This window comes from Salvelinus fontinalis, chromosome 6 (assembly GCF_029448725.1).
Source record: "Salvelinus fontinalis isolate EN_2023a chromosome 6, ASM2944872v1, whole genome shotgun sequence".
NCBI classification, from domain to species: Eukaryota; Metazoa; Chordata; class Actinopteri; order Salmoniformes; family Salmonidae; genus Salvelinus; species Salvelinus fontinalis.
Genome location: NC_074670.1, coordinates 9245529 through 9272994, shown reverse-complemented (window position 1 = coordinate 9272994; position 27466 = coordinate 9245529). Strand labels below are relative to the sequence as shown.

General features: G+C 41.9%; 3 protein-coding genes and 1 pseudogene across 4 annotated transcripts in view; 2 read left to right on the top strand and 2 right to left on the bottom strand.

Annotated features, from left to right (window-relative positions):
* Window positions 1–2892, top strand: part of LOC129856962 (transmembrane protein 145-like) — a 36205-nt gene extending 33313 nt beyond the window's left edge. Inside the window, exons 15-16 of one of the 2 annotated variants that reach the window (XM_055924770.1) lie at window positions 115–175; window positions 1553–2892. In XM_055924770.1, coding sequence (XP_055780745.1) covers window positions 115–175; window positions 1553–1572 — 81 coding nt within the window. In that variant the 3' untranslated portion in view covers window positions 1573–2892. Of the gene's footprint in view, window positions 1–114 lie in introns of both variants that reach the window. The other variant, XM_055924769.1, reaches the window with a different exon arrangement.
* Window positions 2893–3444: 552 nt separating this feature from the next.
* On the bottom strand, window positions 3445–5214 carry LOC129856964 (39S ribosomal protein L17, mitochondrial-like). The gene is made up of 3 exons (XM_055924773.1): window positions 4834–5214; window positions 4004–4072; window positions 3445–3838 (listed from the first exon to the last, which is right to left on the bottom strand). The coding sequence occupies exons 1-3, from the start codon at window positions 5005–5007 to the stop codon at window positions 3578–3580; spliced, it is 504 nt and encodes a 167-aa protein (XP_055780748.1). The 5' UTR covers window positions 5008–5214; the 3' UTR covers window positions 3445–3577.
* On the top strand, window positions 4702–20101 carry LOC129856963 (trypsin-2-like). The gene is made up of 7 exons (XM_055924772.1): window positions 4702–4805; window positions 18295–18422; window positions 18602–18752; window positions 18888–19138; window positions 19321–19457; window positions 19651–19752; window positions 19933–20101. The coding sequence occupies exons 2-7, from the start codon at window positions 18383–18385 to the stop codon at window positions 19978–19980; spliced, it is 729 nt and encodes a 242-aa protein (XP_055780747.1). The 5' UTR covers window positions 4702–4805; window positions 18295–18382; the 3' UTR covers window positions 19981–20101.
* LOC129856780 (trypsin-1-like) lies at window positions 8598–15704 on the bottom strand (annotated as a pseudogene).
* Window positions 20102–27466: the final 7365 nt, after the last annotated feature.

Below are 27466 nucleotides of genomic sequence, written 5' to 3'. Positions count from 1 at the left end.
AGGTGTTAGAGCACAGAGGAAGTTGTCAGAGAAGGATGTGGTAACTGATATTGTGACAAATACAACCCAGCTTGACCTTTAACCTTTCAACCTTTACCTCTCTCTCTCTTTTAGGGCCCAGTGAAGACGGTGGAGGAGACGGTGGCCCGGAAGGGACAGGAAGTGCAGAGGAACAGTGAGCATAAGATCATCACCACCACGGCCGACCTGTCGTTACCCACCTTCCCCCCACTCCCTCCCCCCATGCTCCCCTGCCTCTCCGCCCACTCCCCCCCTCCCCCTCCACGACTCCCCTCCCACTTCACCGAGTACTTTAGCATGCAGGGGGGAGGGGGCATGGGCACCAAGGCATGAGACAGATAGAGAGAAAGAAAGAGGGCACTGAGAGAAAGATCGAGAGGGAGGTGGAGGAAGATCAGGTAGTATAGAAAACAGGTCAAGCTATGTATAGCCACGAGGGAAGGAGGAATGGATATAAGGAGGAAGAGAAGGGGAAGTCATTATAAGCAGGCATGTGGAATGGAAGTCCTAAACGTCCAATTTTCACCTCTGAATGGGAAAAGAGCTGAATAAAGAAGAGGAATTGGCTGTGAGTTAAAGTGCTGAGCTTGTAAAAGAAAAAAGAAGCAATAAATATTTGAACATGAGCAGGGAGAGAGGCACCGGGAGGGAGAGATGGCAGAGTGGATGTAGCCTGACAAATAGAATGATAGGAGCGCACAGTGGAGACTGAACAAAACTCCTATGAACACTTTTATTCAATAATTTATAAGGCATCAATGGAGGGGCTGAGGGAAATGTGTAAATAGCTGGAGAGAATGATTTACCATTACTCTAAAATAGTTGCAGAGTTTATATTACAAAAGGGATGTTTTTTCCCCCACATTGTCGAATTCCAAGTGGTGCTGTGACCATTGCAATTGTCATGCCATTACATTGTACAAGAGTCAAATATTCACTCACATCCTGAAACATACATTTATGTTTTTTTTTTCATGTTTGACAGATGTTAACACAAAATATAGAATTTCTCCATATAGAATATGTTGGGATGATTTATATTATTATATACTGTATGTTGATTGCTCCAGGCTATAGGATTGATATACTGATGTTTAAGTGTACAATGTTCAGTTTACTGTGGACCCGAGGTACTGCTAAAACAAGAAGTGTACTCCCTGTCTCTGAACTGATTATACTCCATGTGTTCATACAGTGCGTGTGCCTGTTGTACCAAACTACTATACAATAACTGTGTATATTACATACCATATAGGCTACCGAGGTGCTAATGTCACTTCTTCTGGATTTCTATTGGAACCTTATATCATACTGTCCACAGACAACTGTTTTAACTCCGAATACTACTGTTCAGTTTTCACTGGAGTGCAAGATATTAGCTTGCTCTGAATGTTATTTCTTGATGTATGTAGACCTTGGTGAATGTATTAATGCAATAGAGCACAAGGAAAGGGGTGGTTTTAAAGTTAATTTTTTTTAATTTTTTTTACATAGAAATCATACTTATAGCTTGTTTTACTTTCAATTTCAGCCTCCATCCTTGACACATGATTTAAGGAGGGAAGGTTGTCCAGCGAGGATATGAACTAACTTCACAATCACCCCCCCCCCCCCCCCCCCCCCCACAACTAGTATGTAATGATGTCATGTCAAACCTGTACATGTCTGTATGTATGGCCGTTTCCCTCAGTGAAGTTGTACATCTGATCTGATACTGTGTGAGGGGCTCATTGTTGTTTATCCATAAGTAGGAACAGTAGTTCTTCCTGAACATGAAAAGTCCTGCGCCCATAAACAACTTAAGCAAACCTTTTAAGAGTAACTGTGAAAGTAGTAGCACCAACGTCCTGTTTGTCCTGCATGAAGCACTTTAATGTTCCCCTTCTCTTAGTTTTTCTGTTCCGCCATTTATTTCAAAGTGACTTTGAATAGCGCTTTTATCTGAATTATACGTATCCACACTCTACATCCAATGATATTCCGGTATCAAATATACAAATGTTACCTGTAGATATGTTCATATTAATCAATGTCATCAACTGTCATTATCAGACATTTAAAAAATGTACATTATCTGAATAATATTAAGTTGACTAAATAGCCTAATGATATCAATGTAAGGGAGGGAGGGGCTATTCATAAGACTGTGTCAAGGCCAATTTACCACCTGTTCTAAGAAATGGAAGTCATCAATTACATATTTTTTTGAATAACTTGTTAATATCTGAATATGAAACATGCAAGTCTCTTTAATCATTTTTAATCCAATCTGTAAAAAAAAGGTGTGGGGTAAAGAATGGTGGTTAATTGACTGTTTCTAATGGTTTAATTAATAGCCCTTTACTACAGAAAGACAATGTCTGGAGTAGGCTTGGGTTGGTCAGACTGGTACCGCACATGTTATGTACATGAGAACATACAGTCAAAGGTATAATGTAGTCTGTAAAAAAGAATGATACTTGAATTAGATTGTTCTGGTGTTCTAAAGGTTGTCTCTGTAGGCGTATATATATTTGTCTCTATTGCCATTACAGTCCACTGTTGTCCATGGTTACGGATGCCATTACTTGACTGAATAGATGTTGACAGACAGGTTCCAGTCATCCTGTACAACAAGCTGCATGATCAACTTATCTATGGTATTTGTCTATTATACACAGACACAAGTGGAAGAGCAACGGGACATGAGTGACGGTTTTATATGCATGACAGACAACAGCACAGCTTCCTGGGTATTTAGAGAGGTCTGGTTAAGAGCACATTACTGAAGCACTGTTCGAAATTAATGCATTTTAATGGTGTCAAATTAGGATATTCTGAATATGCTGTACATACACTTTTTGCCAAATTAAAATGGTTGGTTTTACTAGAGGCCTTGTCTGTTTCTTTCATACCTTGGCAACAGTGTGAATGTGTATGAGTTATTTTTATGTGATGTAGAAGGGCAAGGGCATTTGTCCAAAACACCTACTCCATCTTGGTACAGTACAATTACTTTTCTGGAACCTCACAATTGGAGCGCTTACAGGCAAGTGGCAAAGGAGAACGGAGAGCCGGTCCAATTGAATGTAATTGCAATAGGTTTGGGGAAATTTTGGCAAGTAGTTACCAGTATGTAAAAACCAACCTCTACTGCAGCTCTTAATAACAAAACAGTTTGAATCTAAACAAATTGAATGGGGAAACTCATGATGAGTGTATTATGCCTGGCTGAAGGTGGTTGCGTTCATAAAACACCTTGCTACTGTCTGTTTATTCTGAATCAGTACAGATTAAACACAGGACATCAACCATGATGATAATAAAGTTTGGGGGACATGTTTCTGAACCGGTAGAGGGAATAATAATAATAGCATATCAAACCTGTTTCTGATTTAAGCACATCTGTTAAATTCACACTAGTGCCATAAACAGAACGCGTAACATTGTCAAACAATCACATTTATTTTGACACACAACATCATCTCATATTCAGTGGGGTCCATAGAAAGTCAAATACTGTAGCCAGTCATCTAAAAACAGTAACACATGTAATGTCAGTGTGTGGCTGGTTGCATTATGCCTCAACCTTGGCTGCTGCCTGCTGTGCCCGCTGTTCTCTGTAGCCTTTGAGGAGCTGGTTGATTAGTGTGAGTTCATTGTCTCGTTTGGCGGTCTGGAGAGGTGGGAACGGGTTGCCTTTATACTCCAGCACAGCCATAGCAGCCTTGTCCAGGTTCTTCCTGTTGGGAATGCGCGCCATCCGGGTGTAGGCTTTGGGCTGGGTCTCAAACCTGGGAGCCAGGACCTTGAAGAGCTTTGGGATCAAATCCTTTTCCTTAAACCACAGGAGAGAGAGAGACGGGATGATGACTGACTGAAAGAACTAGGAACACACATACTAATCTGGTAGATAATAGTACAACAAAGTTGGGGACATTGGGACAGTCTGACTTGGTCGGAGTACATTAAAATACTAACAAAGATCATAAAGAACATTTACTGTGAGCCAGAAATTTGCCATTTTCATCGCTTTCTCGTCAGTGTCTCCCTTCTTGGCATAGTCAATCAACTGCAAAACAACATCACATTGGTTAACACGTCATAAGCTTTCAAAAACGATACAGTAGCCTACTAAACAGGGATGGTTGAGAAGTAGCTGACTAAATCAAACAAATATAAACATTTAGTTAAATTAAAAAGTATGGATTTCAGCAAACAAAGGCACACATCTACATAGGACAACCATAGGTACACGGTAAGCATTTCATAATTTACTATTGATCTTGGGCAAATCAATGTAGTCAGAGCTGAATTTCACAAAGCCAGGACTCTGCTCAATTCCATAGTTCATCAGAAACTTCCTTCGCCATGGGAGTTGAGTTTAGTCAACTAGTGTAGTAGCCCAAAGGCTGGCAGATGACAATAGAGTCGCTTCATCTTACTGTCCAAAGGGAATCTATGTAGCCAGCTATACACTCATATCCCCTATGGAACGGGTTGTACATAACATATTCTCCATTCAGGTTGCAAAGGAGTCAATTACCTCCTTAACTCAATTTAATTCCGAGGTGGGAAAAAACATACTTTCCTTATGAAACACCATTTTCGCCATGTTCCGGATGTTGCCAATCAGGTTGCAGCAGTCTATTTTTTTCACCCCTGGTTTGATTGGCTGAAGGGGTATACACGTGTATAGCCGGCTGCATACATTCCTTTTGGACGGTAAGATGAAACGACTCAATATCGCCATCAGCCAGCCTTTGAATTACTGGAGAAGCAACTTTGTTGAGCTGCGTAAAAGGGTAACGTTACCATGTAACATGTCCTCACCTTTTCAGCATAGAATCGAACTTCGTCGACTCTGCCTCGGGTGGTCTCTATCCTCTCGTGTCGAACGAGGCCGGTAAGAATGTTCCGAAGCATGTTTATTCGGGACTCTGGACCGAGACCCATTTTACGGGCCACCCGGCCATGGGATATCAACATCTGAATGTTGAGGCGCATCTTGTCGAGTTCTGACGCCTACAAGAGGCTAGAAAGAAAAAAGGAATCAAGCCGGCCTTTAAAAATGTAAACCGATGTTTCTAACGAAGGTTATCTTCCGTTATTCTCGTTTATGTGATCATTAATACATCCCCGAGGTCGCTTAACGTGACAACTTTGACATTGCCAGTGCATCAGTTATCACAGTCTGTGTGGGTGAAAAATAGTTCCACTTTAGGATTAAATGGTTCCGCTTCAAATGTATTCTATTTGTTTCTAGTTGTCATTAATTCATTAATTGTTGTTTTGTTATTAGATATCAGGTCTTTCTATGTTGCGTAGAGATATTTCAAAATGTAAAAAAAGGGTAATTTCTGATTAGGAAATGTAATCGGAAATAAGTGTACATATTTAAATAACCTATTTATCTACGATATATGATGACAAATAGCATAGATATACAGTACCAGTCAAAATTTTGAACACACCTACTCATTATTTTATTTATATTTACAATTTTCTACGTTGTAGAATAATAGTTAAGACATCACAACTATGAGAAAAAAAAACACATATGGAATAATGCAGTAACCAAAAAAGTGTTAAACGAATCAAATCAAGATATATTTTAGATTCTTCAAAGTAGCCACTCTTTGCCTTGATGGCAGCTTTGCACACTCTTGGTATTCTCTCAACCCGCTTCACGTGGAATGCTTTTCCAAAAGTCTTGAAGGAGTTCCCACATATGCTGAGCACTTTTTGGATGCTTTTCTTTCACTGTGTGTTCCAACTCATCCCAAACCATCTCAATTGGGTTGAGGTTGGGTGATTGTGGAGGCCAGGTTATCTGATGCAGCACTCCATCACTCGCCTTCTTTGTCAAATAGCCCTTACACAGCCTGGAAGTGTGTTTTGGGTCATTGTCCTGTTGAAAAACAAATGATAGTCCCACTAAGGGCAAACCAGATGGGATGGCGTATCGCTGCATAATGCTGTAGTAGCCTTGCTGGTTAAGTGTGCCTTGAATTCTAAATAACTCACAGACAGTGTCACCAGCAAAGCACCCCCACATCATCACATCTCCTCCTCCATGCTTCACAGTGGGAACCATAAATGCGGAGATCATCCGTTCACCTACTCTGCATCTCACAAAGACATGCGGTTGGAACCAAAAATCTCACATTTTGACTCCTCAGACCAAAATACAGATTTCCACTGGTCTAATGTCCATTGCTCGTGTTTCTTGTCCCAACCAAGTATCTTCTTCTTATTGGTGTCCTTTAGTAGTGGTTTCTTTGCCGTAATTCGACCATGAAGGCCCGATTCAAACAGTCTCCTCTGAACAGTTGATGTTGAGATGTGTCTGTTACTTGAACTCTGTGAAGCATTTATTTGGGCTGCAATTTCTGAGGCTGGTAACTCTAACAAACTTGTCCTCTGCAGCAGAGGTAACTCTGGGTCTTCCTTTCCTGTGGCGGTCCTCCAGTTTCATCATAGCGCTTGATGGGTTTTGTAACTGCACTTGAAGAAACTTTCAAAGTTCTTGACATTTTCCGTATTGACCGGCCTTCATGTCTTAAAGTAATGATGGACTTTCATTTCTCTTTGCTTTTTTGAGCTGTTTTTGCCACAATATGGACTTGGTCTTTTACCAAATAGGGCTATCTTCTGTATATCACCCCTACCTGGTCATAACACAACTGTTTGACTGAAACGCATTAAGAAGGAAAGAAATTCCACAAATTAACAAGGCACACATGTTAATTGAAATGCATTCCAGGTGACTACCTCATGAAGCTGGTTGAGAGAATGCTAAGAGCATGCAAAGCTGTCAACAAGGCAAAGGGTGGCTACTTTGAATAATTGTTTTATTTAACTAGGTAAGTCAGTTAAGTACAAATTCTTCTTTACAATGACAGCCTAGGAACAGTGGGTTAACTGACTTGTTCAGGGGCTACCTTGTTAGCGCGGGGATTCGATCGAGCAACCTTTCGGTTACTGGCCACTAGGCTACCTGCCTTCCCCAGAATATCAAATATAAAATATTTTTAATTTGTTTAACATTTTTTTTTGCTTACTACATGATTACATATGAGTTATTTCATAGTTTTGATGTTGTCACTATTATTCTACAAAGTAGAAAATAGTAAAAATTAAGAATCTCTGTCCAAACTTTTGACTGGTACTGTATATATATATATTTTATTGTATTCCGAATGGTCCCAGATGCATAACCAAAATAATCAGCAGTTTCTCAGCATCACTCCATCAAGGGAAATATAGTATATCTACATATATTTCCGGATGTTATAATCATTTTAAAAAAGTGGTTTCTTGGCACAACTTACTTCAGGTATGGGGTAAGTTTAGCTGCAGGACAGGGTAAGTCAAGCTGGCTACACATTTCTGGACTGAATGAAATCTCACTAGTACCGTTTTTAAAAACACAATTCATCACAATCACGTTTTGTCTTTTAATAATTTTAAGCATCTTTCAACAAAGGCTTACCACCTAGCAAACACTGTGTTTTTTTAAATACTTTGAACATAGGCCAGGCCCTTTTGGATACCTCATATCCCAGCTATAATGCCTTGAAAGCGTCATGAAACCTCTAACACAATAAATACATTAGACTTGGTGAAAATCAGTTTTTTGGACCTAACGTGCTTACCACTTTTTCCATGTGGTTTCTTACTTCACAGACTCAATGAAATGAAGGCCTTTTTGTAAATATTTGTTCAAATGATTAACATTGTGTATGGTTTCCTAGAAACGAGAGTGGCTCAACTTACCCCACTCTCCCCTAGTGTATGGCTTTCATATGTCCTGAAGTGAATTACAACCTTATAATAGATATTTATAGCCAAGCACCTCTTATTCATTAATATGCAGATATTGTCCTGTGATGGCCCAGGGCTAAGCCCTGAATGTTGGGGGACTCTGATGCCTCTGATTGTCCCTCTCAATAATGGAGGTTATGAAATCTCTCACTGTGAATATTGAAGTACAGTATTTAGCATCTAGACTCAGTCTGACGGATGCATATTCAAGGGGTATTGACTCTAAATCATGCAACCCAATATACAAACATTATGTAAGATCCAACCATATTCATGTTGCACTACATAGTATTTCAGTAGCAACGCAACTCTCACAGAGAGAATACTCTAAATGGGTATGAAGGAGGAGCAATTATGCCACACTTTTAACATCCCTACATCAGCTATTGTGAGCAGCAACGCATCAATACACAACTATAGAAACAAATCAATGTAATCAATAATGTACCTTGTTGTATCTTGCTGTATTGATACAAATCAAATTGTTAAGGTAGGGTACCATGACACAATGAATTTACCGCATGCATATTTTAGTAAGAAAATATCCATACTTAAACAATTTGCTGGTGGTTACTGGTAAAACTACTTGACATGAGAAGATAGAAAGACCTTTACAAAGATTTCTAAGGACAGTGAGAGTACAAACACAACAGAAAAAAGTATTTAATGTTAAATGCTTTATTTGTCATGAAAACAAATGTGGATGTTGAACCGCACAGGATGTTGTAGAGGTGTGGGACTGTATTGAAGGACCAACGCTAGGATCAGACTTAGTAGGTGGCTATGGTGCTGGTCAGCCAGTTACTAAAGATGCACACCTGGAGAAGAAGGGAGACATCAGTGGACATAGGGACAAGTCACTGTAGACCTGGGATAAAGTTGGTACTATTGAAGTTAGAAACATGTCGTTGTGACAGGGATGAGCCAATGGTCTAGTATAAAGGAATGCTGTCACACAAACTACTTGATGCTTTATCCCACAAACTTAGCAGCAGAAGCCTATATTCTTACCTTGGCATAGACACCAGGGTTACCGGGCTCGGCACAGCCATAACCCCAAGACACAACACCCTGGAGCTCACCGTTGCACACCACGGGGCCACCGGAGTCACCCTGAGAGAGAGACAATGAGAGATTTACTTCACTGCTTCTCTATACTGTATTTTCAGTCCTAATAGTTTTGATAAGCTGGTCAGTAGTACCTGGCAAGAGTCCTTGCCTCCCTCCAGGAATCCAGCACGGAACATGGCGTTGGTGATCATGTCAGGGTAGGAGTTGTTACAGTCGCTGTAGGACAGGATGGGGATGTTCAGACACTGAAGCTTGTTGCTATCGGCGGCTGTAAGGATTGATGAAAAATTAAAGAATGAATAGAAAGAAAGAAGAGGAAATTAAAGGCAGAACATGTCAATTATGGATCATTTACATTTTAACACTGGCAATGGTTACCTGACCAAGTATATTTTTTAACATAGCCCCAAAATACATTAACATGTTGCCGTTATTGCTGCACTCACTGGAGCTCATGGTGTTGCCCCACCCAGAGACGGTACACATGGTACCAGCGGGGGCACAGCTGCTGGGCAGAGCAACAGGCTGCAAGTAGGTGTTGAGGGTGGCGGGCTTGCTCAGTTTGATCAGCATGATGTCATTGTCGATGTTGTAGGAGCTGTAGTTGGGGTGGGGGATGACATGGGAAGAAGAGATTAATTGCTCCTGAACTTCAGTCCTGTCAACGTTGTGCTCACCCAGACACACCTCCACACAGCTTAGGGTGAAAGAGAACGAGGGAAAGGAAAGTCTTTCATCACTTGATGGTGTTCTGTGCTGAGCCTTGGGGTGCAGTTGAAGTGAACTGCATGATATCATCTGGATGATCGGATGTTGTTAAGCCATGACAGACATGTAAATAACCTTGTACAAGCCTTGGCGTGTGCGATCCGGAACGGCTCATAGGAACAGGAGCCTATCTCCTGTTTCTGTAGGGTGAGGCAGCTTGATTTACCAATACACATATTGAATGTATTCATTAAATGGAAGTCTTACTCATCTATAAGCACATAGGATACTTCAGGTACAGTTGAAGTCGGAAGTTTACATACACTTAGGTTGGAGTCATTAAAATTTGTTTTTCAACCACTCCACAAAATTCTTGTTAACAAACTATAGTTTTGGCAAGTCGATTAGGACATCTACTTTGTGCATGACACAATTAATTTGTCCAACAATTGTTTACAGACAGATTATTTCACTTATAACTCACTATCACAATTCCAGTGGGTCAGAAGTTGACATACACTAAGTTGACTGTGCCTTTAAACAGCTTGGAAAATTCCAGAAAATGATGTCATGGCTTTATAAGCTTCTGTTAGGCTAATTGACATAATTTGAGTCAATTGGAGGCCTACCTTCAAACTCAGTGCCTCTTTGCTTGACATCATGGGAAAATCAAAAGAAATCAGCCAAGACCTCAGAAAAAAATTGTAGACATCCACAAGTCTGGTTCATCCTTGTGAGCAATTTCCAAATGCCTGAAAGTACCACGTTCATCTGTACAAACAATAGTACGCAAATATAAACACCATGGGACCACGCAGCCGTCATACCGCTCAGGAAGGAGACGCGTTCTGTATCCTAGAGATGAACGTGCTTTGGTGCAAAAAGTGCAAATCAATCCCAGAACAACAGCAAATGACCTTGTGAAGACGCTGGAGGAAACAGGTACAAAAGTATCTATATCCACAGTAAAATTAGTCCTATATTGACATAACCTGAAAGACCGCTCAGCAAGAAAGAAGCCACTTCTCCAAAACCATTGCCCTCCTACGGCCTCCTCCACGTCTCCTGATGTACTGGCCTGTCTCCTGGTAGTGCCTCCATGCTCTGGACACTACGCTGACAGACACAACAAACCTTTTTGCCACAGCTCGCATTGATGTGCCATCCTGGATGAACTGCACTACCTGAGCCACTTGTGTGGGTTGTAGACTCCGTCTCATGCTACCACTAGAGTGAAAGCACCGCCAGCATTCAAAAGTGACCAAAACATCAGCCAGGAAGCATAGGAACTGAGAAGTGGTGTGTGGTCACCACCTGCAGAACCATTCCTTTTTTGGGGGTGTCTTACTAATTGCCTATAATTTCCACCTTTTGTCGATTCCATTTGCACAACAACATGTGAAATTTATTGTCAATCAGTGTTGCTTCCTAAATGGACAGTTTGATTTCACAGAAGTGTGATTGACTTGGAGTTACATTGTGTTGTTTAAGTGTTCCCTTTATTTTTTTGAGCAGTGTATATATATCTTTTTTAAATGGGTCTTTCAAATGGACAATGACCTCAAGCATACCTTCAAAGGTGTGGCAAAATGGCTTAAGGACAACAAAGTCAAGGTATTGGAGTGGCCATCACAAAGCCCTGACCTCAATCCTATAGAAGGTTTGTGGGCAGATCTGAAAAAAAGTGTATGCGAGCAAGGAGGCCTACAAACCTGACTCAGTTACACCAGCTCTGTCAGGAGGAATGGGCCAAAATTCACCCAACTTATTGTGGGAACCTTGTGGAAGGCTACCCAAAATGTTTGACCCAAGTTTTAAACAATTTAAAGGCAATGCTACCAAATACTAATTGAGTGTATGTACACTTCTGAACCACTGGGAATGTGATGAAAGAAATAAAAGCTGAAATAAATAATTCTCTCTACTATTATTCTGACATTTCACATTCTTAATGAGTCGGACGGGAAGGATATACTCCAAACACCCGAACAGGCCCTCATCCCCATCATTCGCTGGAGAAAGAACCAGATTTCGTGGAAAGATATTGTGTGCCTTGTGAGGGTCAAGTGACGAGTGCCTAATCTGTCTTTGCCATATGTACTGTTAGCCAATGTTCAATTGCTGGAAAATAAATGGGCCGAACTGAAAGCACGTATATCCTACCAACGGGACATGAAAAATGCTAATATCTTTTGTTTCACAGAGTCGTGGCTGAACGACGATATTAATAACATACAGCTGGCGGGTTATACATTATCGGCAGGACAGAACAGCAGCCTCTGGTAAGACACGGGCAGGGGCCTATGTATATTTGTAAACAACAGCTGGTGCATGATATCTAAGGAAGTCTCAAAGTTTTGCTCGCCTGAGGTAGAGTATCTCATGGTAAGCTGTAGACCACACTATCTACCTAGAGCGTTTTCATCTGTATTTTTCGTAGCTGTCTACATACCACCACAGACCGACGCTGGCATTAAAACAGCACTCAATGAGCTGTATACCGCCATAAGCAAACATGAAAACCCTCATCCAGAGGCGGTGCTCCTAGTGGCCAGGGACTTTAATGCAGGGAATCAGTTTTACCTAATTTCTATCAGCATGTTAAATGTGCAACCAGAGGGAAAAAAAATCAAGACCACCTTTACTCCACACACAGAGATGCGTACAAAGCTCTCCCTCGCCCTCCATTTGGCAAAACTGACCATAATTCTATTCTCCTGATTCCTGCTTACAAGCTAACATTTAAGCAGGAAGCACCAGTGACTCGGCCTATAAAAAAGTGGTCAGATGAAGCAGATGCTAAACTACAGGACTGTTTTGCCAGCACAGACTGGAATATGTTCCGGGATTCTTCCGATGGCATTGAGGAGTACACCACATCAGTCACTGGCTTCATCAATAGGTTAATTGATGACGTGTTGTCCCTACAGTGACTGTACGTACATACCCCAACCAGAAGCCATAGATTACAGGCAACATTTGGACTGAACAAAAGAGTAGAGCTGCCGCTTTCAAGGAGCGGGACTCTAACCCGGAAGCTTATAAGAAATCCCGCAATGCCTTCCGACGAACTATCAAACAGCAAAGCATCATTATAGGGCTAAGATTGAATCGTACTACACCGGGTCCGACGCTCATCGGATATGCCAGGGCATGTAAACTATTACAGACTACAAAACGAAGCACAGCCTTGAGCTGCCCAGTGACACAAGCCTACCAGACACGCTAAATAACTTCTATGCTTGCTTCGAGGCAAGTTACACTGAAACATGCATAAGAGCATCAGTTGTTCCGGATGATTGTGTGATCACGAGCTCCGCAGCCAATGTGAGTAAGACCTTTAAACAGGTCAACATTCACAAGGCCACAGGGCCAGATGGATTACCAGGACGTTTACTCTGAGCATGTGCTGACTAACTGGCAAGTGTCTTCACTGACATTTTCAACCTCTCCCTGTCTGAGTATGTAATACCAACATGTTTCAAGCAGGCCCCCATAGTCCCTGTGCCCAAGAATACTAAGGTAACCTGCCTAAATGTCTACCGACCCGTAACAATCACGTCTGTAGCCATGAAATGTTTTGAAAGGCTGGTCATGGCTCACATCATCACCATTATCCAAGAAACCCTAGACCCACTCCAATTTGCATACCACCCCAACAGATCCACAAATTATGAAATCTCTATTGCATTCCACACTGCCCTTTCACACCTGGACAAAAGGAACACTTATGTGAGAATGCTATTCATTGACTACAGCTCAGCGTTCAACACCATAGTACCCTCAAAGCTAATCACGAAGCTAAGGACCCTAGGACTAAACACCTCCCTCTGCAACTGGATCCTGGACTTCCTGACGGCTGCCCCCAGGTGGTAAGAGTAGGTAACAACACATATGCCACGCTGATCCTCAACACAGGGGCCCCTCAGGGGTGCGTGCATAGTCCCCTCCTGCGCTCCCTGTTCACTCATGACTCTACGGCCAGGCACGACTCGAACAACATCTTTAAGTTTGCCGATGACAGAACTGGGGTAGGCCTGATCACCGACAATGATGAGACAGCCATTAGGGAGGAGGTCAGAGACCTGACCATGGGGTGCAAAGACAACACACTCTCCCTCAACGTGATCAAGACAAAGGAGAAAGAGGACTGAGCAGGTTGAGAGCTTCAAGTTCCTTGGCGTCCACATCACCAACAAACTAACATGGTCTAAGCACACCAAGACAGTGGTGATGAGGACACAACAAAACATATTCCCCCTCAGGAGTTTGAAAAGATTTGGCATGGGTCCTCAGATCCTCAAAAGGTTTTACAGCTGCACCATCGAGAGCATCCTGACGGGTTGCATCACTGCTTGTTATGGCAACTGCTCGGCCTCAGACCGCAAGGCACTACAGAGGGTAGTGCGTACAGCCTAGTATATCACCAGGGCCAAGCTTCCTGCCATCCAGGACCTCTATACCAGGCGGAGTCAGAGGAAGGCCCTGAGAATGTTCAAAGTCTCCATCCACCATAGTCATAGACTGTTATCTCTGCTACCGCACGGCAAGCGGTATTGGAGCGCCAAGTCCTAGGTCCAAGAGGCTTCAAAAACGGCTTCTACTTCCAAGCTATAAGACTCCTGAACATCTAATCAAATGGCTACCCAGACTATTTGCATTGCCTTCTACGCTGCTGCTACTCTCTGTTATTATCTATGCATAGTAACTTTAATAACTCTACCTACATGTACATATTACCTCAATTACCTCGACACCGGTGCCCCTGCACATTGACTCTGTACCGGTACCCACTGTATATAGCTCCGCTATTTTTATTTTACTACTTATTCTTGTCTCCTACTTTTTTTTAGGTATTTCTCTTAAAACTGCGTTGTTGGTTAAGGGCTTGTAAGTAAGCAATTCACTGTAAGGTCTACACATATTGTATTCGGCGCATGTGACAAATACATTTTGATTTGAATATGTAAAACAGACCGTTAGTATATGAACCATCAAGTTATATGCAACTCATATCTTTGTATTAATTGAACTGAAAAAGTACATTTAAAGTCATCATTGTGGTACCACTGAATTGAGATCAGTGTGGTAAGTACCTGGCAAGAGTCCTTGCCTCCCTCCAGGTATCCAGCGCAGAACATGGCGTTGGTGATCATGCCAGGGTAGGAGTTGTTACAGTCGCTGTAGGACAGGATGGGGATGTTCAGGCACTTCAGCTTGTTGCTGTGAGTGAGTGAGTGAGTGAGTGAGTGAGTGAGTGAGTGAGTGTGAGAGAGAAACTCAGTCACCATGAAGATGACCAACTGGCGCATGTAACCTTTGACCCAGGTTCTGTACTCACCGGAGCGCATGGTGCTGTAGTTGGGGTGACAGATCACGCGGGATGAAGAGATGAACTGCTCGCTACCCTCAGTCACCTTGATGTTGTGCTCGCCCAGACGCACCTCCACATGAGAAGATCAGAAGATTCTATGAAGACTCCTGAGTGGCGCAGCAGTCTACGGCACTGCATCTCAGTGCTAGAGGTGTCACTACAGACCCTGGTTCGATCTCGGGCTGTATCACAACCGGCCGTGATCAGGAGTCACGTAGGGCAGCGGACAATTGGGCCAATGTCGTCCGGGTTAGGGGAGGGTTTGGCCGGAGTAGGTTGTCATTGTAAAATAAGAATTTGTTCTTAACTGACTTGATTAGTTAAATAAAAGAAACAAATGCAAGAGAGAGAGGTCCAATTAATTAACTTAGTTAAATACAAACTCAAAAACTATGTCCTTTAGTTTAGCCAAAGTTAGATTGTCACTAACCATGTTTCCATCCAAACATTATTTTGCATGTAAAGTACCTGTCGGATAAAAAAACTCACAACAGTCCTGATGGAAACAGTATAATATTAGGTTAACTTTCCTAGATGTTGACAGAACAAAATACGCTAGACGGGTGTACACAATATATTGGAAGTAGTTCACATGATATTTACGACTTGTAGCAGTGAGAAGCAGACACCACCATGTGCTGGAGATCAGGGAGCCACCACAGAAGTGGTATCCAGACTGCAGAGACACCTGAATCACCCATCCCAGATCCGGGATAATTGTCATCAGCAACGCTGAATAGCATAGCGCCACAGTCAAATAATATTACTATAAAATATTCATATTCATGAAATCCCAAGTGCAATATTGCAAAACACAGTTTAGCCTTTTGTTAATCCACCTGTCGTCTCAGATTCTGAAATTATGCTTTACAGCGAAAGCAATACAAGCGTTTGTGTAAGTTTATCGATTGCTCGACAAAACATTAAGTACACTTAGCATCAGGTAACTTGGTCACGAAAATCAGAAAAGCAATCAAATTAATCGTTTACCTTTGATCTTCGGATGTTTTCACTCACGAGACTCCCAGTTAGACAACAAATGTTCCTTTTGTTCCATAAAGATATTTTTATATCCAAATACCTCTGTTCGTTTCGCGCGTTATGCTGAGAAATCCACAGGAAAAAGCGTTCACGACAACGCAGACAAAAATTCCAGATAATATCCATAATGTCCACAGAAACATGTCAAATGTTTTTTATAATCAATCCTCAGGTTATTTTTCAAATATCAATTCGATAATATATCAACTGGGAGTGTTGGTTTTTCAATAGGACCGGGAGTAACAATTTATTTTTTCAAAATAAAAGCCTGAAACTATGTCTAAAGGCTGTTGACACCTTAGGGAAGCCATAGAAAAAGGAATCTGGTTGATATCCCTTTAAATGGGTGATAGGGATGCATAAGAACAGAGAGGTTTCAAAAACAGAGGCACTTCCTGATTGGATTTTCCTCAGGTTTTAGCCTGCAATATCAGTTCTGTTAAACTCACAGACAAAATGTTGACAGTTTTGGAAACTTTCGAGTGTTTTCTATCCTAATCTGACAATTATATGCATATTCTAGTTTCGGGGGCTGAGAAATAGGCAGTTTCAGCCAAAAACGAAAATACTACCCCCTACAACTTAAAAAGTTTTTAGGGTTAAGATACGGGAAGGGTCAACTGATCCTAGCTCTGAGTCCAAGGCCAACGTCTATGCGAATGAGACTCAAACCTGTCAAATCCCCTTGCAAAATGTAGTCCTACCTTTTCATTAAGTATTGGTCAACGTTGTTTTAATAGTCCCAGTACAGTGTTTATTGATTGAGTTAATTCCAGATTTAGGACTGGATTCAATCCGTATTGTGGAAGAATCATTCAAGGTCAGGGTTAATATGTGAAGGTAATTTCCGAATGAGCTGACATATGCAGCATTTACCGTGAATGACGTCTCCGCGAACAGGGGAAAATGCCTTTAAATTTCAATTGAGTTATAACGCAGATTTTCTGCGATACGGATGAAATCCAGCCCTTCATTTCTACCAGAAGACAGTGATACAATACACTAAAACTGCTAGTTTGAGATGACCAGTATTTTCTGCAGTTCAAACTGTATCTTGACCTCAACATGGCTGCAACACAGCTGTGTGTGAACACACACAATCTACCCAAGGCCTACTGTACCATAGCTTTGTAGATTAGATGTTTACTTAGTCACATGCACAGGGCCGCAGATGTCGTTGCAGTGTACAGTGAAGTACACAACTTCTTCGGGATCTATTCTGTGATATTCTCCTACATTCCTTCCACATTTCCACAAACTTCAAAGTGTTTCCTTTCAAATGGTACCAAGAATATGCATATCCTTGCTTCAGGGCCTGAGCTACAGGCAGTTAGATTTCAGCATGTAATTTTAGGCGAAAATTGAAAAAAAGGGTTGTATCCGTTTTAATGAACATGGCCTTATTTCTATTACAGCATATTGGATGACTGTCATTCATATTCCATTCATCTATCTTAATGTAACAGCGATAGGTTAAGGCTACTACATGATACTCAAATTTGCCCTATACCCATCATGAGGTTGCTACAACCTAGCCTATAAATGAAAGTTTACATTGTAGGTGCATAGGTCGAGAGAAATTTGAGTTATCAAGGTGACATACATCGACACATTCAATACTGCCTTGCCTGCATCTGGACATAAATGTAGGGTCAGGGTTGAGCCAGGATGTGGACATGAAGCTAGGGTTACGGTTAGAATTATGGGTAAGGGTTGAGCCGGGGTGTAGACTTTAATCTAGTGTCAACCACAGGAGATTGTGGCACCTTAATTGGGGAGAACAGGCTGGTGGTAATGGCTGAAGCTCTGTTAGTAGAATGGTATCAAACACATGGTTGCCATGTGTTTGATCCCATTCCATTTGCTCTGTTCCAGCCATTATTATGAGCTGTCCTCCCCTCAGCATCCTCCATTACTGTCAAGTAAAACTGTTTATTTTAATATTGTGTTAATACCAAATATAATACATTACACTACCCAAGTGTGTCCTTACTTTGAGTGTTTTACTGTATATTAACTGCATACAGTATAACTTATGTAATGAACTCATGGCCCTAAGGTATTCAAAGTCAGATTTTAAGACAGCCATGTATGACTTTTCAACAAAACCCCTTAAACCCAGTTTACAAAGCTAAATTTGGCCTTGTGAGCAGCAAAGCTGTGTTTGTTAACTTCTGCAAGAGAATACCAACGTGTGAACCACACAGCTGTGTTGCTGACCTTGGCAATGCACCTTTTGCCTCTGATTGGCTTTCTCTTGACCAATCAAACAGTTCCATTAAACGGGGCGGCACATCCGATTCTGCATATATACCAGGGGTGCAGATTAGCCCCTTTCATCGACAGGATCATACAGCAACCATGATTTCTCTGGTCTTCGTTCTGCTCATTGGAGCCGCTTGTGAGTATAGTAATGATCATAGAAAAAAGAACAGGACTGTGTAATGACACTAACATCACAAATGTGTTTCTTTGATGTTATTAAGAAATATGTTGTTGTTGTTTTATCATAGTGCTATGCTTTTCCATCTCAAAAGCTGAGGTAATATAGCTAAGAATGTGCCTGCTCTCTGTTTACAGTCGCCACGGAGGACGACAAGATTGTCGGAGGGTATGAGTGCAAGGCCAACTCCCAGCCCCACCAGGTGTCTCTGAACTCTGGGTACCACTTCTGTGGTGGCTCCTTGGTCAATGAGAACTGGGTTGTGTCTGCTGCTCACTGCTACCAGTCGTAAGTACACTCCCAAGTGAACTACTAGCAACATATTCAGTCAATAACACCTTGCAACAATTTGATAAGCTTAACTTTTGCCAAACTAAAGGACACAAGTGAACTCCACATTCACATGAACTCTCTCTCTTTCAGCCGTGTGGAGGTGCGTCTGGGCGAGCACAACATCAAGGTGACTGAGGGTAGCGAGCAGTTCATCTCTTCATCCCGCGTGATCCGTCACCCCAACTACAGCTCCTACAACATCGACAATGACATCATGCTGATCAAACTGAGCAAGCCCGCCACCCTCAACACCTACGTGCAGCCTGTTGCTCTGCCCAGCAGCTGTGCCCCTGCTGGCACCATGTGTACCGTCTCTGGATGGGGCAACACCATGAGCTCCAGTGAGTGCAGAACCTGGGTCAAAGGTTACATGTGCCAGTTGGTCATCTTCATGGTGACTGAGTATGTTTAAAGGCATTGAAAATATACTATTAGAAACGCAATGCCATTATGTATAACCATAACTCTCCTCCTTCTCCCTCTCTCCATTCTTCCATTTCTCTCTGTCTGCTTTTCCTTACAGCCGCCGATGGCAACAAGCTGCAGTGCCTGAACATCCCCATCCTGTCCTACAGCGACTGTAACAACTCCTACCCTGGCATGATCACCAACGCCATGTTCTGCGCTGGATACCTGGAGGGAGGCAAGGACTCTTGCCAGGTACTTACCACACTGATCTCAATTCAGTGGTACCAATGATGACTTTAAATGTACTTTTCAGTTCAATTAATACAGAAATATGAGTTGTATATAACTCTTTCTTTCTCTATCTCTCTTTCTGCCTTCCTTCTTCCCTCTCTCTCTCTCTCTCTCTCTCTCTCTCTCTCTCTCTCTCTCTCTCTCTCTCTCTCAGGGTGACTCCGGTGGCCCCGTGGTGTGCAACGGTGAGCTCCAGGGTGTTGTGTCTTGGGGTTATGGCTGTGCCGAGCCCGGTAACCCCGGTGTCTATGCCAAGGTAAGACAGAAAAATAGTTTTCCTGTTGTGGAAACATCAACATTCATACATCACTGTGACATCACTTGGTCCCCCCCCCCCCCAAAAATACATTCTCTATAAAACATTGATTGATGGTTCTCATGTTGCCTCCCATTGAGCGTGTCCACTAATGTCTCCCTTCTTCTTCTCTTCCTCCAGGTGTGCATCTTCAATAACTGGCTGACCAGCACCATGGCCACCTACTAAGTCTGATCCTAGCTTCGGTCCTCCAGCATGGTCCCAGAACTCTACAACATCCTGTGCAGTTCAACATCTACCTTTTATACTGGAGATTAAATACTAATGACAAATAAAACATTTGACATCATTTCAGTCTACTGAGTATTTTTCCGAAAGATAAATAAAAAAGTGAATATACTCTCAAAGGTTCTTCTTACATGCCTGCAGCATTGAGCACATATTCATGTATGACATAAAATATTTTGTTCTGTTTAGCATCAAGGGAGTGTTGATTGCAAGTGGAATGTCTTCATTTGTGACAGTTAATAAATGCTGGAATTATATCAGTTGAAAGCTATGGTCTGTGATTGGTACATATATTTCTTGACTTTAAAAAAAATGCAGATTTTTTTAAGAGTATAATGTATAAATGCCTCAGAAGCTCAGGTAATCTATCGTACCCCATCAGACACTCAAACTGGACAGATTTATCTCCATCTCTGCGTTCAAAGACTCAATCATGGACACTCTTATAGACAGATGTGGCTGCTTCGCGTGATGTATTGTTGTCTCTACCTTCTTGCCCTTTGTGCTGTTGTCTGTGCCCAATAATGTTTGTACCATGTTTTGTGTTCCTACCATGTTGTTGTCATGTTGTGTTGCTACCATGTTGTGTTGTCATGTGTTGGTGACATGCTATGCTGTTGTCTAAGGTCTCTCTTTACGTAGTGTTGTGGTGTCTCTCTTGTCGTCGTGTGTTTTGTCCTATATTTTTATTGCATTTTTTATTTTTAATCCCAGACCCTGTCCCCACAGGAGGCCTTTTGTCTTCTGATAGGCCGTCATTGTAAATAAGAATTTGTTCTTAACTGACTTGCCTAGTATAATCCATGTTAAACAAAAAAATATATAATAAAAGGACGCAACATTTTACTCCATTGTTTGTAAACAATGTAATTGTTAACAAACACTATAACTTCGAAACACGGGTTATGATTCAATCATATGTGCATTGTTGACAAGCGCATTGCTCTGTCGATAATTTTGCTTTATAAAGACAATTTACTACTCTCTATAGCCCTCAACTCAACTCTAGAATAGAAAACTAGCAGGTTCCGGACATTGTAGGATAAGAGTTGAATACCGCTGCTCTATAGCAATCATTAAAACAACATTTATTTTTTATTTGGTTGAGCTATCCCTTTAACAAATTAAACTGTTAGGAGGAATTATATATGGACATCCTTATATTGGAAATGAGTGCAAACATTAGTTATGTATTCTATGGGGTTATGGTTGCATACAGTTCAGAGAGAAGTGATGTGTTACAACTGTAACCTGTGTGAGATGGCTAGCTAGTTAGCGGTGCGCGCTAGTAACATTTCAATTTGTGAAGTCACTCGCTCTGAGAACTTGAAGTAGTTGTTTTCCTTGCTCTGCAAGGGCTGTGGCTTTTGTGGAGCGATAGGTAGCTATGCTCCGTGGGAGGCTAGTGTCGATGTGTTCAGAGGGTCCCTGGTTCAAGTCCAGGGGGTGGCGAGGAGAGGGACGCAAGCAAAACTGTTACATTGGTGCTGTGAGGTAACTTGCACAATAATTGAAGGCAGCCAGGGATGATGTAGTGGTAGGATCACTAGGATGCTGTGGGTTGAGTAGCTAGCTGTACTGACTAGTTTGTCTAGCCAGCAGGTTCTTTGTCTGTCCCTCGAGGATGATGACAAATCCGGTGAACCACAACATTAAACAAGTATAGCGAGTGGAAAGGAGTTGGCTATACTCATACTGTCCCGGCCTATTAAAGAAAAGCAAATTGAACAATAAACTTCAGTGTCACAACACTCTAGCAAACTTTGTCACTGTTCTCCAAGATCACCTCCATCCAATTCTCGCGTACCCGCCCAATCTACTTCACGCCAAGCCGTACGTGGATGCGGACAGTTCTGTACGGGGACGCGGGAAGTTCAAGAAAATAATAAACTAAATCCAGTTTTTACAGGGGGTTACATTCACCCCTCACTAGGAAAATTTGATGTCCTGACAAGTTATACATAAAACATAAGATTAGGCATCACAATGAATTTGACACATTACACAGTTTACGACACACCTTGAGCTATAACTTCTCTTAACACTATGCAACAGTAAAGAAGAGGCATATAAAAACACACCTTCAAACCAAAAAACTGTCAGAGGTATGAGATGTGTGTGGTGCAAGAAAACACTGTAATGAGGTGAAGTGATGGCATGGCGATGTACGTGACTTCTTCACCCAGCCAGCTGAAGGACCTCCCAGATTAGTCTACTTTCAAAGTTTCTGCCCTGATGCCCTGATCAGAGTTCATGCAGGAAGGAAGGCCATAATGGACAAAGAACTTCTCCCAAAGCACCCTGGCCACAGGGCTGGCTTCTTGGTCTTAAGTGGCGTAAGCTTGGGCGTAGCGAGTGAAGTGATCTGTCACGACGAGGAGGATGTTACTGATGTTCTTCGTGTCATTCTCCAGAGAGAGGAAGTCTACACACCAACTATAGGGGGGCTACAGTGGTGATCTTCACTAAAGCTGCTGATCTAGCGGGCAGGGTCTTCAGCTGCACACACCTTGCACATGACTTGCAGTGAAACTCAATGTCTCTGAATATGAAGTGCCAGTAGAACCCAGCACTGGCTAGATCATGTCCACTCATAACCTAAATGTCCCATATCATTGTGGAAAGACTTCATGACCACGGCTCTGAATTATTTGGCGAGAACCAGCTGCTTTCTTTTGACCTGACTGGGGCCTCTATGGAGTCTGTAGAGCACACCTTGTTCCATAGAGAGCCCCTCCTCTTCTTGTTCTTGATAGAGCACTTCTCCCAGGCCAATTAAGCTGGCGTTAATGTGAAGCAGGTAAGGCTTGCTTTGGTCTGCAACGGCCAACACAGTAGAGGCTGTCAGGTGGTTCAGGATGTTAATGAAGGCCTCTTCACACTCTGAGGTCCAGTGATCTCCAAATGACTCACAGTCCTTGAAGTAGGTAACTCCAGGAAGGGGGTTTGACTGGTCGACTGCTTTCTCTTTGGAGACTCTTCAGCAGAGTCTCACAACTCTATTGCTGGTTGAAAACTGTTTTCTGCCCCTCCCAAAATATAGAATTTGAAGATAATTGGCCCTCTTTCTGGGACTCACCAACAAAGAGTACCAAGCCTGGCCTGCTGAGGAGTGATGGACTCCATCCTAGCTGGAGGGGGTGCTCTCATCTTATCTATGAACATAGACGGGGCTCTAACTCCTCTAGCTCCACAATGAGGTAGGGTGCAGGCCAGGCAGCAGCCTGTTAGCCACCCTACCAGCTTAGTGGAGTCTGCCACTAGCATAGTCAGTGTAGTCAGCTCAGCTATCCCCATTGAGACCGTGTCTGTGCCTCAATCTAGGTTGGGCAAAACTTAACATGGCGGTGTTCGCCTTAGCAATCTCACTGGAATAAAGACCTTCTCCATTCAAGTCATTATTGAAAGAGATTGTGATATCTCACATCTCAAATAGGGCTACTTAATGTTAGATCCCTCACTTCCAAGGCAGTTATAGTCAATAAACTAATCACTGATCAAAGTCTTGTTGTGATTGGCCTGACTGAAACATGGCTTAAGCCTGATGAATTTACTGTGTTAAATGAGGCCTCTCCTCCTGGTTACACTAGTGACCATATCCCCCGCGCTTCCCGCAAAGGCGGAGGTGTTGCTAACATTTACGATAGCAAATTTCAATTTACAAAAAACAAAATGACTGCGTTTTTGTCTTTTGAGCTTCTAGTCATGATATCTGTGCTGCCTACTCAATCACTTTTGATATCTACTGTTTACAGGCCTCCTGGGCCATATACAGCGTTCCTCACTGAGTTCCCTGAATTCCTATCGGACCTTAGTAGTCATGGCAGATAATATTCACATTTTTGATGACTTTAATATTCACATGGAAAAGTCCAAAGACCAACTCCAAAAGGCTTAACCACCTAACCGAGGAACTACATTTAACCTTGCGTAATACCCTAGATGCAGTCGCACCCCTAAAAACGAAAAACATTTGTCATAAGAAACTAGCTCCAAGGAACACAGAAATACCCAACTCCTGAAGCAAGCTTCCAGAAAATTGGAACGGAAATGGCGCTATACCAAACTGGAAGTCTTCCGACAAGCTTGGAAAGAGTACCGTGCAGTATCGAAGAGCCCTCACTGCTGCTCGATCATCCTATTTTTCTAAATTAATTGAGGAGAATAAGAACAATCCTAAATGTATTTTTGATACTGTCGCAAAGCTAACCAAAAAGCAGCATTCCCCAAGAGAGGATGGCTTTCACTTCAGCAGTGATAAATTCCTGAACTTCTTTGACGAAAAGATCATGATCATTAGAAAGCAAATTACGGACTCCTCTTTAAATCTGCGTATTTCTCCAAAGCTCAGTTGTCCTGAGTCTGCACAACACTGCCAGGACCTAAGATCAGGAGAGACACTCAAGTTTTTTAATACTATATATCTCTTGACACATTGATGAAAATAGTCTTGGACTCTTAACCTTCAAGCTGCATACTGGACCCTGTTCCAACTAAACTACTGAAAGAGCTGCTTCCTGTGCTTAGCCCTTCTATGTTGAACATAATAAACGACTCCCTATCCACCGGATGTGTACCAAACTCACTAAAAGTGACAGCAATAAAGCCTCTCTTGAAAAAGTCAAACCTTGACCCAGAAAATAAAAAAAAAACACGGCCTATATCGAATCTCCCATTCCTCTCAAAACGTTTTGAAAAAGCTGTTGCGCAGCAGCTCACTGCCTTCCAGAAGACAAACATTGTATACGAAACACTTCCGTATGGTTTTAGACCCTATCATAGCACTGAGACTGCACTCGTGAAGGTGGTATATTACCTTTTAAAACTTCTTAAGGCTAGGGGGCGGTATTTTCACGTCCGGATGAAAAGCGTGCCCAAAGTAAACTGCCTGCTACTCAGGCCCAGAAGCTAGGATATTCACATTATTAGTAGATTTGGATAGAAAACAATCTGACGTTTCTAAAACTGTTTGAATGATGTCTGTGGGTATAACATAACTTATCTGGCAGGTGAAACCCCGAGTACAAACCATCCAGGAAAACATTTTTTGAGGTCACTCTCTTTCAATGTGTTTCCAATGGGAATCTAGAATTCTAAGGCAGTTGCTTGCAGTTCCTATCGCTTCCACTGGATGTCAACAATCTTTAGAAATTGGTTGATGTTTTTCCTTTGTGTAATGAAGAAGTTGGGCTGTCCAGAACGAGGGTCGAGTGAAGTGTACTGTTTGATAGAGGCGTGTGACCTGAAAAGCATGCTCCACTTTGTTTTCCTCCGGTATTGAACGCAGTTTACCCTGTCTTAAATTGTATCGATTATTTAAGTAAAAAAATACCTAAAGTTCTATAAGGAAAGTTGTTTGAAATGTTTGGACAAAGATTACAGGTAAATTATGAGATATTTTGTAGTCATGTTGCGCGAGATGAAACCGGTGTTTTTCTGGATCAAACGCGCCAAATAAATGGACATTTTGGATATATAAAGACGGAATTAATTGAACAAAAGGACCATTTGTGATGTTTATGGGACATATTGGAGTGCCAACAGAAGAAGCTCGTCAAAGGTAAGGCATGAATCATATCTTTATTTCTGAGTTTCGCGTCGCGGCTGGCGAGGTGAATTATGATTGTCGGTCTTTGTTTGATGGGGTGCTGTCCTCAGATAATAGCATGGTTTGCTTTCGCCGTAAAGCCTTTTTGAAATCTGACACGTTGGCTGGATTAACAACAAGTGTAGGTTTAATTTGGTGTATTGCATGTGTGATTCCATGAAAGTTTACTATTTATAGTAATTTAATTTGAATTTGGCGCTCTGCCATTTCACCGGATGTTGTCAAATCGATCCAGTTAACGGGATTTGATCCATAAAAAGATAATGGCGTCCAAGGCTCTGCATCTGTCCTCATGCTCCTAGACCTTAGTGCTGCTTTGATACCATCGATCACCACATCCTTTTGGAGAGATTGGAAACCCAAATTGGTCTACACGGACAAGTTCTGGCCTGCTTTAGATCTTATCTGTCGGGAAAGATATCAGTTTGTCTCTGTCTCTGTCTCTGTCTTCTGACAAATTAATTGTAAATTTCGGTGTTCCTCATGGTTCTGTTTTAGGACCACTATTGTTTTCACTATATATTTTACCTCTTTGTGATGTCATTCGGAAACTTAATGTTAACTTTCACCGCTATGCGGACGATACACACTTTATATTTCGATTAAACATGGTGAAGCCCCAAAATTGCCCTCCCTGGAAGCCTGTGTTTCAGACATGAGGAAGTGGGTGGTGGAACATTTTTTACTTTTAAACTCGGACAAAACAGAGATGCTAGTTCTAGGTCCCAAGAAATGAAGAGATCTTCTGTTGGATCTGACAATTAATCTTGATGGTTGTACAGTCATCTCAAATAAAACTGTGAAGGACCTCGGCGTTACTCTGGACCCTGATCTCTCTTTGGCGAACATATCAAGAATATTTCAAGGACAAATTTTTCCATCTACGTAACATTGCAAAAATCTGAACATTTCTGTCCATAAATTATGCAGAAAAATGTATCCATGCTTTTCTCACTTCTACATCAGACTACTGCAATGCTCTACTTTCCGGCTAACCAGATAAAGCACAAAATAAACTTCAGTTAGTGCTAAACACGGCTGCTAGAATCTTGACTAGAACCAAACAATTTGATCATACTACTCCAGTGTAGCCTCTGGCTTCCTGTTCAGGCTAGGGCTTACTTACTTAACGCAATATCTCCACTCAATAAGAGTATTTCGAATTGAGATTGGTAACCATATTACGGTCAGCGTTGAGGTTAGGGTTGAGCTGGGATGTGGACATGAAGTTAGGGTTAAGGGTTAGGGTTGAGTCGTAATGTGGACATGAATCTAGGGTTAGGTTTGAGGTAAGGGTTTGGGTTGAGCAGGGATGTGGACAAGAGCTAGGGTTAGGGTTGAGGGTTAGGGTTTGGGTTGAGCAGGGATGTTGACATGAAGCTAGTGTTAGGGTTAGGATGGATTAGGGATTTGGAAGAGAAGCTAGGGTTAGGGTTGTGGCAAGGGTTCGGGTTGAGTTGGGATGTGAAATGAAGCTCGGGTTAAGATTGAGAGTTATGGGTAAGGTTAGGGTTAAGCCGGGGTGTTGACTTTAATCTACTGTCAAAGTACAACTGTTTATTTGAATCTTGTGTATATATTACACTACCTAAGTGTGTGCTTACTTTGATTGTTTTACTGCATATTAACTGCATACAGTTTAATGGTTTTTGGAGGAACTTATGATTATACAACTTATGTAATGAACTCATGGCCATATAAGGTATACAGAGCCTATTTTTACGACAGCCTTGAATAACTTTCCAACAAAACCCCTTAAACCCAGTTTACAAAGCTAAAATTGGCCTTGTGAGATGCAAAGTTGTGTTTGTCAACTTC